Source organism: Falco cherrug, chromosome 5 (genome assembly GCF_023634085.1).
Source record: "Falco cherrug isolate bFalChe1 chromosome 5, bFalChe1.pri, whole genome shotgun sequence".
In the NCBI taxonomy this organism is placed as follows: domain Eukaryota; kingdom Metazoa; phylum Chordata; class Aves; order Falconiformes; family Falconidae; genus Falco; species Falco cherrug.
The window spans coordinates 92,389,242-92,405,675 of record NC_073701.1 but is presented as its reverse complement, the minus strand read 5'-3'; the positions used below and the strand labels follow the sequence as shown (position 1 = coordinate 92,405,675).

Below are 16,434 nucleotides of genomic sequence, written 5' to 3'. Positions count from 1 at the left end.
GAGAGAATTCTTTGGTAGTCCTCACACAGCCCTGGTAGCCAGATGAAAGACACCGCAAAAGTTCTTTTCCCTGCTTTCTGGGCTGAGATGGGGAACTGCTGAATTTTGGACTTGGCTGGAGACAAACTGTTACAAGGCACACCCCATGCACAATTCCACCGGGGAAGGTGCCTGGAAGGAATTCTGCTTATAGTTCTCATACTGCACCGTTAGGCAGCTGAAAGGCACCACAATAGTTGTGCTACCTGCTTTCTGGGCTGAGATGGGGAACTGCTGACTTATGGACTCGGCTGGAGACAAACTTTTCCAAGTCACACCCATGTACGTCTTTATCGGGGAAGGAGCCAGGAAGGAATTCTTTAAGTAGTTCTCACACTGCCCTGGTAGCCAGATGAAAGGCACCACAAAAGTTGTTTCTCCCTGCTTTCTGGGCTGAGATGGGGAACAGCTGACTTTTGGACTCGGCTGGAGACAAAATGTTCCAAACACACCCCATGCACAACTCCACCGGCGAAGGTGCCAGGAAGGAGTTCTGATGGTAGTTCTCTAAGTACCCTGGTAGCCAAATGAAAGACACCACAAAAGTAGTGTTATGAAGTAAGAAATTTATGTAGTAAGAAAGTTAACCAAAAAAAGGTTAGTTTTATGTTAGGATTAGTGTATGGGTTTGGGTTAGGTTTAAGGTGAGGGTTAGGGTTAGGTTTAGGGTTGCGTACATGCCATGCACAGCTGAGGTTTAGAGTTCTGGTTAGGATTAGGCCACTTTAGGGTTAGGTTTAGGGTTATGGTTAAAGATAGGGTTAGGTTTTAGTTTTAGGGTTGGGTTACTGTTATGATTAGGGTTAGGGATAGGGTTATGGTTAAGGTTAGGCCTCTTCGGGTGAAGTCCTTTAGGCCTAGGCCTCTTAGGGTTAGTTCTCTTAGGATTAGGGTGAGGGTTTTGTTAAAGTTAGACCTTTAGCATTAGGTCTCTTAGGGTTAGGGTTAGGATTAGGGTTAGGGTTAAGGTTATGGTTAGGTTTAGGGTTAGAGTTAGGGTTAATGTAAGGCCTCTTAGGGTTAGGCCCCCTAGAGTAAGGGTTAGGATTAGGTTTAGAGTTAGGGGTTAGGTTTACGGTTAGGGTTAGGGTTCCCAAATAACTAATCCACTACTACAACCAAAGATGAGGTAAGTCGTAACAAGGTAAGTGTACCGGAAGGTGTACTTAGTATACCAGGGCCTAGCTATAAGACTAAAGCACTCAGCTTACACCTGAAAGATGTCTGTCACCAACCAGATCGCCCTGAGCCTCCTCTAGCCCAACCACAACACCCAAAAAATTAATTAAAAATTCACCCCTCCATCACTAAACTAAAACATTTTTTACCTTAGTATAGGCGATAGAAAAGGCCCACTGGGGCAATAGAGCTTTGTATCGCAAGGGATAGGTGAAATAAAAGTGAAACCTCAAGCAATAAACAGCAAAGATATGCCCTATGAGGCACAGAAGAAAAGTTCTGCTCCCTGCCTTCTGTAGTGAGCAAAATTAACCTTTCAGAGTTGCAGTTGTTATGAACCCAAAAAAGGCACCTTGGGAAAGTACAGCACTCCTCCCATACAGAAGGTACCAGGAAAAAATTCTCTTGCTGTTGTCCACCCTGCCCTGGCAGCCATGTGAGGAACAGCACGAAAGTTCTTCTCCCTGCTTTCTGTGGTGAGAACATTGACCCAAACCTTTTGCACTCATGCAGAACTAAAAGAAAAAATAAGTCTTGGGAAAGTGCAGCACAGCTCCCCTGGAGAAGGTGCCAGGAAGGAATTCTCTTGCTGCTTCTCACCCTGCCCTGGCAGCCATGTGAGGCACAGCACAAAAGTTCTGCTCCCTGCTCTTTGGGGTGAGAAAATTGACACAGCACATTTGCAATAATACATAGATTTGGACACCCAGTCATTTCATTCATAATAGGGGGAATCTAGATGGAATAGACCTTCCCATTCTCTTTCTTCAACGATTTCCTGACTTGCTGGTCTCCTTCCCTCCTTCAGGTGCCCACCTTTTCTTTTCTAGTTAGTCAGACTAGATGCCTTTCTCAACACAAACAGAGCATTGCCATTTATTAATTTATTTATTAAGACCTTGAGCTGTTTCACAGGTGCAGCAGCTGTTTCTTGGCTTTCTCCCCACCCTGGGCTGGGCCCCTGATGGTCACGGTGTCACTGCCAGAGCCCTTGGTGGGGAAGTGGATGTGGACTCCACCACAGTCCTCCAGGATGGAGCAGACAAAGTGGCCTTTGGCACCAATGAGGGAACTGTGCAGTTTGGAAGGAATAGAGACCTCCACCTCTGTGCTGTTGGCCTAAGGGAGGACAGTACCAGCCTCTTGAGTCAGGATGCAGAAACGTGTTTGCACCCACTCTGCTTACCCTCTTAACTCCCACCTTGCTAGGAGCTTTATAGATCTGGAAGAAATGCCTGAGCAGAGGGCTTGGAGACTGGCTACTCCTGACAGGAGCAGTCACAAACTTTGGTTTACAAGTCAAGAACAGATTGAAACGTTTGTCTCCACCCTCCCCTCACCCATTACAACCACGTCTGTATCTGTGTCTTCTAGCAACATAGTCAAGTCCCTGAGCTACAAAAGGCCAGTTGCTTCACTAACCAGCTCCTTCTGGATGGCAAGAATCCTGTGGCAAGCAGCCTCACAGTTTGCCCTCTTGCCTGTGATAGCAATCGTCTCCGAGTTGCTGTTCTTTGCTGGGAGATCAATTTTGGTGTTGCTTTCTTTACGGATGTGCCACAAAGGAAAAAAAAAAAAAATCATCTCAGAAGTGTCCCATGTCAGAAGAAAAGCCCTTGCAGGCTATATTGGACATCACCAATGAGCAGGAGAGAGCATCCAGTGGGATTTTGCTGCAGGCAGTGATCATCACGAGCACTTGAGTTAGGAACAATATCTCACCTTCTTGATGTTGGCACCTCCTTTCCCTATGATGTTCTTGTGGAACTGTTTGAAGATGGGGACAGAAATAGAAAAGCTGTTTTCAACCTAAGGGAGAAAGGAAGGGAGAACTGAAGATGACACTGTCGTGGCAAGTGAGGCCCGACTTCAGGAACTCTGATAAACGAGCTTTTGAAAATAGGCTTAGACCCAAGGAAGTTGTCTATACGAGGGACTTGTAAGAATAAACAAAGGCAAGTACGTTCCCCTATAGCCTTCACATAACAGGTACTACCCCCCTGCCTCCATTCAGCCAAAACAGCGTCGACAGCTCCCTCCTCTTGAGGTGTTTTCGCTCTACCCAAGCCAGTAGAGCTCTGCTTTGCCCCAGGGTTATCCAGGCACGTAGGAGGGAACAGCAGGCAGAAGACCTCCTTACCAGGTCTGCCACCATCTTTTGCATGTACTCAGTGCACTTCTCCACCTCATTTTTGGGACCTTGGAGCTGGACGATGTCACTCTTGTGTGCAGGGTCTGGGAAGTTGATGATAACCTGCAGGAGTGGTCATTTATAGTTAGCTCAAGCAAAAGCAAGAACCCTTGTGTCAGACACATGCAGAGGTTGGGGGGATCCTACACATCCCCTTTTCCCATTCAGAAAAGGGGAACCGTGTTAGCGGCCTCTGGCAAAAAGAGCTATCTTCTCAGACACTTGCGCTACAGAGCCACTAAAGTTACGACTTCTGTGACGACAGGCCTACTACCCATGTAGGAAAGAACCCCTCTGGATTCCTCATCTCCTAAAAAGCCTTACCTCTGGGAATTTCTCCCGGATTTCCCAGATCCGCTCACCCTTCTGCCCAATGATGGTCCGGTGGAATTTCTGCTCAATGATTAGGTCCGCAGTGTGTTCATTTTCCTGATGGGAACAGAGGGCACACCCCTAGTACGGAGATGGATTAGATGCAACTGCTAACGCCCCAAAAACAAAACTCACCCCTAAAAAAACCCACAAAATAAGTCATGACTATTCTCGCCCCGCAACTCCCTGGGACCTACAGCTTGAAAAATTATTGTTGTACAATTCAACCACGAGAACCTCTAACACCTTTACCACTCAAACCTAGCCTTCTCCTTAACATCTTATATATCCCATAAACACCACCTACCCAACACCTCAACACTAAAATCATTTTAACCCAAACCCCCCAGACACACACGCCCCTAAGACTTTAGGCGCCCAAACAGCCAACGAAACAAACGAAACAAATGAAACAAACGAAACAAACAAAACAAATGAAACAAATGAAACAAACGAAACAACAAACGAAACAACGTCCCCGTAGCTTACAATCCAAAGCGTGGCACTGAAGATGCCAAGATGGCGTACAATATGAAAGCCGAGGACAAAAGACTTAGTCCTAACCTTACAGTTGGCTCCTGCTAGACATATACATGCAAGTATCTGCGGCCCAGTGTAAATGCCCTAGGCCTCTTGCTAAGACCAAAGGAGCAGGCATCAGGCACACACTACCAACTGTAGCCCAAGACGCCTTGCTCAGCCACACCCCCACGGGCACTCAGCAGTAATTAACATTAAGCAATAAGCGCAAGCTTGACTTAGTCACAGCAACCTTCAGGGCTGGTAAATCTTGTGCCAGCCACCGAGGTCACACAAGAAACCCAAGCCAACAGTCACGCGGCGTAGAGAGTGGACTAGAGCCTGTCACAATAACTAGGAAACCGAAACACAACTAAGCTGTCATAAGCCCAAGATACCCCTAAGGCCAACCTAAAGATGATCCTAGTAAACCTGACAGACCAGGCCCCACGAAAGCTAGGGCTCAAACTGGGATTAGATACCCCACTATGCCTAGCCCTAAATCCTGATGTACACCATACCAAAACACATCCACCCGAGAATTACGAGCACAAACGCTTGAAACTCTAAGGACAGGACCCACCTAGAGGAGCCTGTTCTGTAAACGACACCCCACGCTACACCCTACCACTCCTTGCCAGAAAGAGCCTACATACCGCCGTCGCCAGCTCACCCTAATTGAGGGACGCACAGTGAGCACAATAACCACCCCGTTAACACGACAGGTCAAGGTATAGCCCACGGAGTGGAAGTAATGGGCTACATTTTCTAAGACAGAACACTTCAATGGAAGGAAGCATGAAATTCTTTTCGGAAGGTGGATTTAGCAGTAAAGCAGGATAACATAAGCCTACTTTAAGTCGGCCCTGAGGCACGTACATACCGCCCATCACCCTCCTCACAAGCTACCAACCCCAAATAACTAATCCACCACTATAGCCAAAGATGAGGTAAGTCGTAACAAGGTAAGTGTACCGGAAGGTGTACTTAGTATACCGGGGCGTAGCTATAAGACTAAAGCACTCAGCTTACGCCTGAAAGATGTCTGTCACCAACCAGATCGCCCTGAGCCTCCTCTAGCCCAACCACAACACCCAAAAAATTAATTAAAAATTCACCCCTTCATCACTAAACTAAAACATTTTCTTACCTTAGTATAGGCGATAGAAAAGGCCCACTGGCGCAACAGAGCTCTGTACCGCAAGGGATAGGTGAAATAAAAGTGAAACCTCAAGCAATAAACAGCAAAGATACGCCCTTTTACCTTCTGCATCATGGTTTAGCAAGAACAACCAAGCAAAGCAAACTTAAGCTTGCCCCCCCGAAACCCATGCGAGCTACTTACAAGCAGCTGCCCCTGAGTGAACCCGTCTCTGTTGCAAAAGAGTGGGATGACTTGCCAGTAGAGGTGAAAAGCCAACCGAGCTGGGTGATAGCTGGTTACCTGTGAAGCGAATCTAAGTTCACCCTTAGCCTCTCCCCTAGGGACTCCCAACAGCCCAAACTGAAGTGAGCTAAGAGCCATTTAAAGGGGGTACAGCTCCTTTAAGAAAGAATACAGCCTTCACTAGTGGATAACTCAAAAACTTTTTCAAAATTGTAGGCCTTCAAGCAGCCACCAACAAAGAATGCGTCAAAGCTCCATGTAAAAAAATCCAAAAACACGACTCCCTTCAAAACTAGCAGGTCAATCTATCAACAATAGAAGAGCTAATGCTAAAATAAGTAACTAGGTAATCTACTACCTCTCAAGCGCAAACTTAATACCAAATACCATTAACAGAAAAATTAATGTCCCAACTACAACAAGATCAAGCATTCTAGCACGCTGTTAACCCAACCCAGGTGCGCCCACTAGAAAGATTAAAATCTGTAAAAGGAACTCAGCAAACACAAGGCCCGACTGTTTACCAAAAACATAGCCTCCAGCCTGACAAGTATTGGAGGTGATGCCTGCCCAGCGACACTACATTCAACGGCCGCGGTATCCTAACCGTGCAAAGGTAGCGCAATCAATTGTCCCATAAATCGAGACCTGTATGAATGGCTAAACGAGGTCTTAACTGTCTCTTACAGATAATCAGCGAAATTGATCTTCCTGTGCAAAAGCAGGAATAAAACCATAAGACGAGAAGACCCCGTGGAACTTAAAAATCAATGGCCACCACGCACCAAACCTAAACCTATCAGGCACACTACGCCCACAACACTGGCCTATAATTTTTTGGTTGGGGCAACCTTGGAGTAAAACACACCCTCCAAAAATAAGACCACCTATCTTAACCAAGAACCACCCATCAACGTGCAAACAGCAACCAGACCCAATACAGTTGAACAATGGACCAAGCTACCCCAGGGATAACAGCACAATCTCTCGCAAGAGCCCCCATTGACAGAGAGGTTTACGACCTCGATGTTGGATCAGGACATCCCAATGGTGCAGCCGCTATTAAGGGTTCATTTGTTCAACGATTAACAGTCCTACGTGATCTGAGTTCAGACCGGAGTAATCCAGGTCGGTTTCTATCTATCACAAACCCTTCCCAGTACGAAAGGACCAGAAAGGTGGGGCCAATACTTCCAGGCATGCCCCCTCTCCCCAAGCAATGACCTCAACTAAATTGCTCAGGGGACTACCTACCTCAAACCCCTAAAAAAGGGCCGCTAGTGTAGCAAAGCCTGGCAAATGCAAAAGGCTTAAGCCCTTTAACTAGAGGTTCAAATCCTCTCCCTAGCTCCCCACAACTCAACCATGACCCAACCAACACCTCTAATACACCTTATCATGTTTTCAGCCTATGCTCTTCCAGTCCTAATCACCGTAGCCTTCCTAACATTAGTAGAACGAAAAATCCTAAGCTATATACAAGCCCGAAAGGGCCCAAACATTGTCGGCCCCTTTGGACTTCTACAGCCTGTAGCAGACAGCGTAAAACTATTTACCAAAGAACCCATCCGACCATCAACCTCCTCCCCCCTGCTCTTCACCCTGACCCCAGTACTAGCCCTCCTTCTTGCAATCTCCATCTGAACTCCCCTCCCCCTGCCCTTCTCCCTTGCAGACTTGAATTTAGGCTTACTATTCCTTTTAGCCATATCAAGCTTAGCAGTATATTCAATCTTGTGATCAGGCTGAGCTTCAAACTCGAAATACGCCCTGATCAGTGCCCTCCAAGCAGTCGCACAGACCATCTCATATGAAGTGACACTGGCCATCATCCTCCTCTCCGTAATCATACTAAGCGGAAACTACACCCTAAACACCCTTGCTACCACCCAAGAGCCCTTATACCTAATCTTCTCCACCTGACCTCTCACGATAATATGATACATTTCTACCCTTGCCGAAACCAACCGCGCCCCATTCGATCTGACAGAGGGAGAATCTGAACTGGTTTCGGGCTTCAATGTAGAATACGCCGCAGGTCCATTCGCCTTATTCTTCCTAGCTGAGTAAGCAAACATTATACTAATAAACGCACTCACCACCATTCTATTCATCAACCCCAGCTCCTTAGGCCTCCCCTTAGAACTATTCCCAATAATCCTCGCCACAAAAACCCTCCTCCTCTCCTCTGGCTTCCTCTGAGTCCGCGCCTCGTACCCATGATTTCGTTATGACCAACTCATACACCTTCTCTGAAAAAACTTCCTACCACTAGCATTAGCCCTATGTCTCTGACACACTAGCATACCAATCTGCTACGCAGGTCTCCCCCCCGCTTAAAAACACACCCACATAAGGAAATGTGCCTGAATGTCTAAGGGTCACTATGATAAAGTGAACACAGAGGTCTACCAACCCTCTCATTTCCTTGCAAAACCTTAGGAAGACAGCAATTGAACCTGCACAGAAGAGATCAAAGCGCTCCATACTCCCCTTATATTACTTCCTAGTAGGGTCAGCTAAACAAAAGCTATCGGGCCCATACCCCGAAAATGATGGTTTAACCCCTTCCTCTACTAAATGAGCCCCCTCACAAAACTAACATTCTCCTTAAGCCTGCTACTAGGAACAACCATCACAATTTCAAGCAACCACTGAATACTAGCCTGGACTGGACTAGAAATCAACACCCTTGCCATTATCCCCTTCATTTCAAAATCACACCACCCTCGAGCTATCGAAGCTGCAATCAAATACTTTCTCATCCAAGCAACCGCCTCCGCATTAATCCCCTTCTCAAGCACAATCAACACACAATTCACCAGACAATGAGACATTACCCGACTAACCCACCCAACAGCCTCCCTACTACTAACTACAGCAATCGCAATAAAACTAGGCCTAGTACCCTTTCACTTCTGATTTCCAGAGGTCATACAAGGCTCACCTATAACCACTGCTCTACTCCTCTCTACATTAATAAAACTCCCCCCCATCACTATTCTTTTCTTAACTGCCCCCTCACTGAACCCACTCCTACTGACAACCATGGCCATTGCATCCGCAGCCATCGGAGGGTGAATAGGACTTAACCAAACACAAATCCGAAAAGTCCTAGCTTTCTCATCAATCGCCCACCTAGGCTGAATAACCATCATCCTCATATACAACCCCAAGCTAACATTAATAACCTTCTACCTATACTCCATAATAACCGCCTCCATTTTCTTAGCCCTCAACACAACCAACTCATCAAAACTATCCACAATAATAACCTCCTGAACAAAAATACCATCACTAAACGCATCCTTGATGCTAGCACTACTATCCCTAGCCAGCCTACCCCCACTCACTGGCTTTTTACCAAAATGACTCATTATCCAGGAGCTAACTAAGCAAGAGATATCAACCGCAGCCATAATTATTTCAATACTCTCCCTACTAGGTTTATTTTTCTACCTACGCCTTGCATATTGCTCCACAATCACACTCCCACCAAACACTACAAACTTCATAAAACAATGATACAATAACAAATCCACAGGCACACCAATTGCTACCTTAATTTCCCTGTTAGTCCTCCTTCTCCCCCTTTCTCCCGCGATCTTGACCATTACCTAAGAAACTTAGGATACCCTGCCTACCAAACCGAAGGCCTTCAAAGCCTTAAATAAGATTAAATCCTCTTAGTTTCTGCCCACACCACTAAGGCCCGCAGGACACTAAACCTGCACCATCTAAATGCAACTCAGATACTCTAATTAAGCTAGGGCCTCCACGATAAGCCTAGACAGATGGGCCTCGATCCCATAAACTTCTAGTTAACAGCTAGACGCTCAAACCAACAAGCTTCTGTCTACCGGACTCCGGCACACTCTCAGTGTACATCAATGAGTTTGCAACTCAACATGAACTTCACCACAGAGTCGATAAGAGGAATTAAACCTCTGTAAAAAGGACTACAGCCTAACACCTAAACACTCAGCCATCTTACCCATGACCTTCATCAACCGATTACTATTTTCAACAAACCACAAAGACATTGGTACCCTATACCTACTCTTCAGAGCATGGGCAGGCATAGCCGGTATGGTACCGCCCTCAGCCTCCTTATTCGAGCAGAACTTGGCCAACCAGGAACTCTCCTAGGAGACGACCAAATCATCGTCACCACCCATGCCTTCGTAATAATCTTCTTCATAGTTATACCCATTATAATCGGAGGGTTTGGAAACTGACTAGTGCCCCTTATGATTGGAGCCCCAGACATAGCATTCCCCCGCATAAACAACATAAGTTTCTGACTACTTCCTCCGTCCTTCCTACTGCTCCTAGCATCCTCCGCAGTAGAAGCTGGAGTCGGAACAGGATGAACCGTATACCCGCCCCTAGCAGGCAACCTAGCCCATGCTGGCGCCTCAGTAGACCTAGCCATCTTCTCCCTACACCTCGCAGGTGTCTCTTCCATCTTAGGGGCCATCAACTTTATCACAACAGCCATTAACATAAACTCCCCTGCCTTATCGCAATATCAAACTCCCCTATTCGTATGATCCATACTCATCACCGCCGTACTCCTATTGCTCTCACTTCCAGTCCTGGCCGCCGGCATCACCATACTACTGACCGACCAAAACCTAAACACTACATTCTTTGACCCCGCTGGAGGAGGAGACCCCATTCTCTACCAGCACCTGTTCTGATTCTTTGGCCACCCAGAAGTTTACGTCTTAATCCTTCCCGGCTTTGGAATCATCTCACACGTTGTAACGTATTACGCAGGCAAAAAAGAACCATTCGGCTACATAGGAATAGTCTGAGCTATACTATCGATTGGATTCCTCGGCTTTATCGTATGAGCCCACCACATATTCACTGTCGGAATAGACGTAGACAGCCGAGCATACTTCACCTCTGCCACTATAATCATCGCCATCCCAACTGGCATTCAGGTATTCAGCTGACTGGCCACACTACACGGAGGCACCATCAAATGAGATCCACCGATACTGTGAGCCTTGGGCTTCATCTTCCTCTTCACAATTGGAGGACTAACAGGTATTGTACTAGCAAACTCCTTATTAGACATTGCCTTACACGACACATACTATGTAGTCGCCCACTTTCATTACGTCCTCTCAATAGGAGCTGTATTTGCCATCCTCGCTGGATTTACCCACTGATTCCCACTATTTACTGGATACACCCTCCACCCCACATGATCTAAAACCCACTTCGGAATTATATTCACAGGCGTAAACCTAACATTCTTCCCACAACATTTCCTAGGTCTAGCCAGCATACCACGACGTTACTCAGACTACCCCGACGCCTACACCCTATGAAACACCCTATCCTCTATTGGCTCCCTAATTTCAATAACAGCCGTAATCTTACTAATATTCATCATCTGAGAGGCATTTGCAGCAAAACGAAAAGTCCTCCAAACAGAATTAACAGCTACCAACATCGAGTGAATCTACGGCTGCCCACCCCCCTATCACACCTTTGAAGAACCAACCTTCGTCCAAACCCAAGAAAGGAAGGAATCAAACCCTCACACGCTGGTTTCAAGCCAACTGCATCAAACCACTTATGCTTCTTTCTTATGGAGTGTTAGTAAACCCATTACACAGCTTTGTCAAAGCTAAATCACAGGTGAAACCCCTGTACACCCCTACCATGGCCAGCCAATCCCAACTCGGATTCCAAGACGCCTCCTCACCGATCATAGAAGAACTCGTAGAATTCCACGACCACGCCCTAATAGTTGCACTCACAATCTGCAGCCCAGTTCTCTGTTTGCTGACAATTACACTAGCAGAAAAACTATCCTCCAACACCGTAGATGCACAAGAAGTAGAACTCATCTGAACAATCCTACCCGCCATCGTCCTCATCCTACTCGCCCTACCATCTCTACAAATTCTATACATAATAGACGAAATTGACGAGCCCGATTTAACTCTGAAAGCCATCGGACACCAATGTTATTGAGCCTACGAATACACAGACTTCAAAGACCTAATATTCGACTCCTACACAATCCCAACCACAGAACTCCCTCCAGGGCACTTCCGACTACTAGAAGTAGACCATCGCATTGTAATCCCAATGGAATCCCCCATCCGTATCATCATCACCGCCAACGACGTACTCCACTCATGGGCTGTCCCATCCCTGGGGGTAAAGACTGATGCAATCCCAGGGCGACTTAACCAAACATCCTTCATCACAACCCGACTGGGCATCTTCTACGACCAATGCTCAGAGATCTGTGGAGCCAACCATAGCTACATACCAATCCTGGTAGAATCAACCCCCCTAGCCCATTTCGAACGCTGATCCACACTCCTATCATCCTAATCATTGAGAAGCTATGTACCAGCACTAGCCTTTTAAGCTAGAGAAAGAGGACAACCCACCCCTCCTTAACGACATGCCCCAACTAAACCCAAATCCATGATTCCTAACCATGCTTGCCACCTGAACGATCTTCTCGCTAATCATCCAACCTAAACTCCTACCATTCACCCCCACCAACCACCCCCCAAACAAAACCAACGTCCCTGACAAATCCACCCCCTGAACCTGACCATGAACCTAAGCTTCTTTGACCAATTCTCAAATCCCTGTTTAATAGGCATACCCTTAGCCCTCCTCTCTATTCTCTTTCCCACCCTATTATTCCCCTGCCCCAACACCCGATGAATCAACGACCGCCTCACCACCCTTCAATTATGACTAATTCACCTAATCACAAAACAACTAATAATACCCCTAGACAAAAAGGGCCACAAATGAGCGCTAATCCTCACATCCCTAATAATACTACTCCTTACAATCAACCTCCTAGGCCTACTACCATACACATTCACCCCCACTACCCAACATAAACATAGCACTAGCCTCCCCACTCTGACTCGCCACCCTCCTCACAGGATTACAAAACCAACCCACAGTCTCCCTAGGACACCTACTGCCCGAAGGCACCCCCACCCCGCTTATTCCCGCCTTAATTATAATTGAAACCACAAGCCTACTTACCCGCCCACTAGCACTTGGAGTCCGACTTACAGCAAACCTAACAGCAGGACACCTACTTATCCAACTCATTTCCACAGCCACCGCCACCCTTCTTCCCATCATACCCGCACTCTCCGCTCTAACCATACTAGTCCTTCTACTACTCACCATTCTAGAAGCAGCAGTAGCTCAACACAATTCCTTCCTGGAACCTTCCCCAGTGGAGTTGTGCATGGGTTATGAATTGGAACATTTTGTCTCCGGACAAGTTCAAAAATCAGCGGTTCCCCATCTCAGCCCAGAAAACAGGTAGAACAACTTTTGTTGTGCCTTTCATCTGGCTACCGGGGCAGTGTGAGAACCACCAACAGAACTCCTTTCTGGCACCTTCCCCGGTGGAGTTGTGCATGGGGTGTGCCTTGGAACAGTTTGTCTCCAGCCGAGTCCAAATGTTTAGCTGTTCCCAACCTCAGCCCAGAAAGCAGGTAGCCCAACTTTTGTGGTGCCTTTCATCTGGCTGTTGGGGCAGTGTGAGAGCTAACAACAAAACTCCTTCCTGGCACCTTCCCCAGTGGAGTTGTGCATGGGGTGTGCCATGGAACATTTTGTCTCCAGTCGAGTCCAAAAGTCAGCTGTTCCCCATCTCAGCCCAGAAAGCAGGTAGAACAACTTTTGTGGTGCCTGTCATCTGGCTACCGGGCCAGTGTGAGAACTACCTACACAATTTCTTCCTGGCACCTTCCCCGGTGGAGTTGTGCATGGGGTGTGCCTTGGAACAGTTTGTCTGCAGCCGCATACAAATGTCAGCAGTTCCCCACCTCTAGACCTGGACCCAGGTAGCCCAACGTTTGTGGTGCCTTAGAACAGTTTGTCTATAGCCGAGTACAAATGTTTAGCTGTTCCCAACCTCAGCCCAGAAAGCAGGTAGCCCAACTTTTGTGGTGTCTTTCATCTGGCTGTTGGGGCAGTGTGAGAACTAACAACAGAACTCCTTCCTGGCACCTTCCCCAGTGGAGTTGTGCATTGGGTGTGCCTTGGAACAATTGGTCGCCAGCCCAGTACAAAAGTCAGCGGTTCCCCATCTCAGCCCAGAAAGCAGGTAGCCCAACTTTCGTGGTGCCTTTCAGCTGCCTACCAGGGCAGTGTGAGAACTACTTAAAGAATTCCTTCCTGGCACCTTCCCCGGTGGAGCTGTGCATGGGGTGTGCCTTGAAACAGTTTGACTGTAGCCAAGTCCAAATGTCAGCGGTTCCCCATCTCAGCCCAGAAAGCAGGTAGAACAAATTTTGTGGTGCCTTTCATCTGGCTGTTGGGGCAGTGTGAGAACTAACAACAGAACTCCTTCCTGGCACCTGCCCCGGTGGAGTTGTGCCTGGGGTGTGCCTTGGAACAGTTGGTTGCTGGCGCAGTACGAAAGTCAGCAGTTCCCCATATCAGCCCAGAAAGCAGGTAGCCCAACCTTTGTGGTGCCTTTCATCTGGTAACCGGGGCAGTCTGAGAACTACCAACAGAATTCCATCCTGTCACCTTCCCCGGTGGAGTTGTGCGTAGGGTGTGCCTTGGAACAGTTTGTCTCCGGCCGCGTACAAAAGTCAGCAGTTCACCATCTCATCCCAGAAAGCAGGTAGCCCAGCTTTTGGAACCGCTGACTTTTGGACTCGGCTGGAGACAAACTGTTCCAAGGCACACCCCATGCACAACTCCACCGGGGAAGGTGCCAGAAAGGAGTTCTGTTGGTAGTTCTCACACTGCCCCAGTGGGCAGCTGAAAGGCACCACAAAAGTTGTTCTACCTGCTTTCTGGGCTGAGATGGGGAACCGCTGACTTTTGGACTCGGCTGGAGACAAAATGTTCCAAACACACCCTATGCACAACTCCACCGGGGAAGGTGCCAGAAAGGAGTTCTGTTGGTAGTTCTTACACTGCCCCAACAGCCAGCTGAAAGACACCACAAAAGTTGGGCTACCTGCTTTCTGGGCTGAGATGGGGAACCGCTGACTTTTGGACTTGGCTACAGACAAAATGTTCCAAACACACCCAATGCACAACTCCACTGGGGAAGGTGCCAGACAGGAGTTCTGCTGGTATTTCTCACACTGCCTCGGTAGCCAGCTGAAAGACACCACAAATGTTGTTCTACCTGATTTCTGCGTTGAGAATGGGAACTGCTGAATTTTGGACTTGGCTGGAGACAAACTGTTCCAAGGCACACCCCATGCACAACTTTGTATAATTATATATATAAGCAAATCATTTTCTAAAAAAGTAGTATACCATTCATCACTCATTTTTCGTAGCTCATTATTCAATCCCCCCTGTTCTAAAAACTATCATTATGCTCTCTGATCATTCTTCGACAGCACCAAACAGAACATTAAAGTAATAAGGAGTATGTAATTGCCAATCTATTCACAATACTGTACTCACTTGTTGTACTATTTTGGCACAAAAGTGTGAGTCTCTATTGGAAGAGATTATTGCTGGAACACCAAAGCGGGGGATAATTTCATTTAACAATCCCTTCGTTACCTCTCTTGCTTCTTTTGTTCGACAAGGAAAGTTTTTTGGCCAATCTGAAAACATATCAGACATAACTAATAAATATTGGTACCCCCCCTTTTCTTGGGAATTCGTAAAATCAGCTTGCCACTGTTGCCCTGGATAATTCCCTCTACTAATGTTCCCTAGTTTTATTTTATTTGCTGTATTGGGATTATTGCGTAAACACATTTCACATTGCTGAGTCACCTGTTTTATTACAGTATACAAGTTTCGCCCTTTCAATTTTTGATTTAGACTTTTATATAAAGTATCAGCTCCCCAATGCGTCTTATTAATAATAGGGCTGTGGTCCATATTAAATTGGATGGTACCACTATACAACCATCCCTTAAATAAATCCACTTATTTATTTTTATTTTATCATTCATGTCCTGAATTACCTTTAAGTTTTCTTTAGAATAGTTTGGCTCCTGATCTGTACTTACAGTTTGGATTTTATCGTCTTGTATTAAGGATAATTCCTCCTTTCCTACCTCCTCTGTTACTTGTCTGGCCTCATGGTCAGCCAGGCGGTTTCCAATTTCCAAATCAGTGCCTCAATGGGCCATCTTATCTTCTTCCTTCCTGGATGACCCTCTTATAACAGAGGGGGCCATTCCTCACATCAAGGTCTGGCATGGCACATGTTCCCACCGCTCAACGCCTACTGGGTTGCAGCCAACAGCGGAGCTCAAGATTCTTCTTGGTGGCAAACACAGAGGCCAACCCAGTCTTGCCCTTGACTATGGTAGGAGGCACCCGACCAACCTTATTCCTTGTACTTCGTTGTCAATGCAGAGTTTCATCTGCGCATCCCATAACAAGTCACTGTCATGGTAAAACACACAGATTTACATTAGTAGAACTACTACAGAGTGTATTTTATTTCACTTTTTCTGCCAATATCCCCCACAGCCTTGCTGACCAAGGGATATTGTTATATCTGAACTGGGCAGGCCTCCCCCTTATCATTTTTACTGTAACAGGTAAAGCATTTTTCACCTTTCCTGGAATTTATTTTCAGATACACCTGGTTAAAAATTTCTCTTACTTCAGGGAGGTCCTCTTTTCCTCTTTTATGCTGAATTAAAAATAAGCTCAATATTTCAATTACTTGATAACTTTTAGTTTCATTTCTCCTTCTTTAAACGTCTAGATGTTCTAATAAATCTCATCCCAA

At 46.6% G+C, this 16,434-nt stretch overlaps 2 protein-coding genes across 2 annotated transcripts; one reads left to right on the top strand and one right to left on the bottom strand.

Moving 5' to 3' along the window:
- Nucleotides 1–2,127: 2,127 nt before the first annotated feature.
- Nucleotides 2,128–5,576, bottom strand: LOC129736187 (vigilin-like). The gene is given in 6 exon segments (XM_055711992.1): nucleotides 2,128–2,337; nucleotides 2,641–2,762; nucleotides 2,931–3,027; nucleotides 3,359–3,472; nucleotides 3,734–3,862; nucleotides 5,451–5,576. Coding segments are annotated over 6 exon segments (798 nt in total).
- A 5,773-nt stretch (nucleotides 5,577–11,349) lies between these two features.
- Nucleotides 11,350–12,848, top strand: LOC129736169 (cytochrome c oxidase subunit 2-like). Its single transcript, XM_055711858.1, is given in 1 exon segment — nucleotides 11,350–12,848. A coding segment is annotated over 1 exon segment (663 nt). The 5' UTR covers nucleotides 11,350–11,369; the 3' UTR covers nucleotides 12,033–12,848.
- The last annotated feature ends 3,586 nt before the right edge of the window (nucleotides 12,849–16,434 follow it).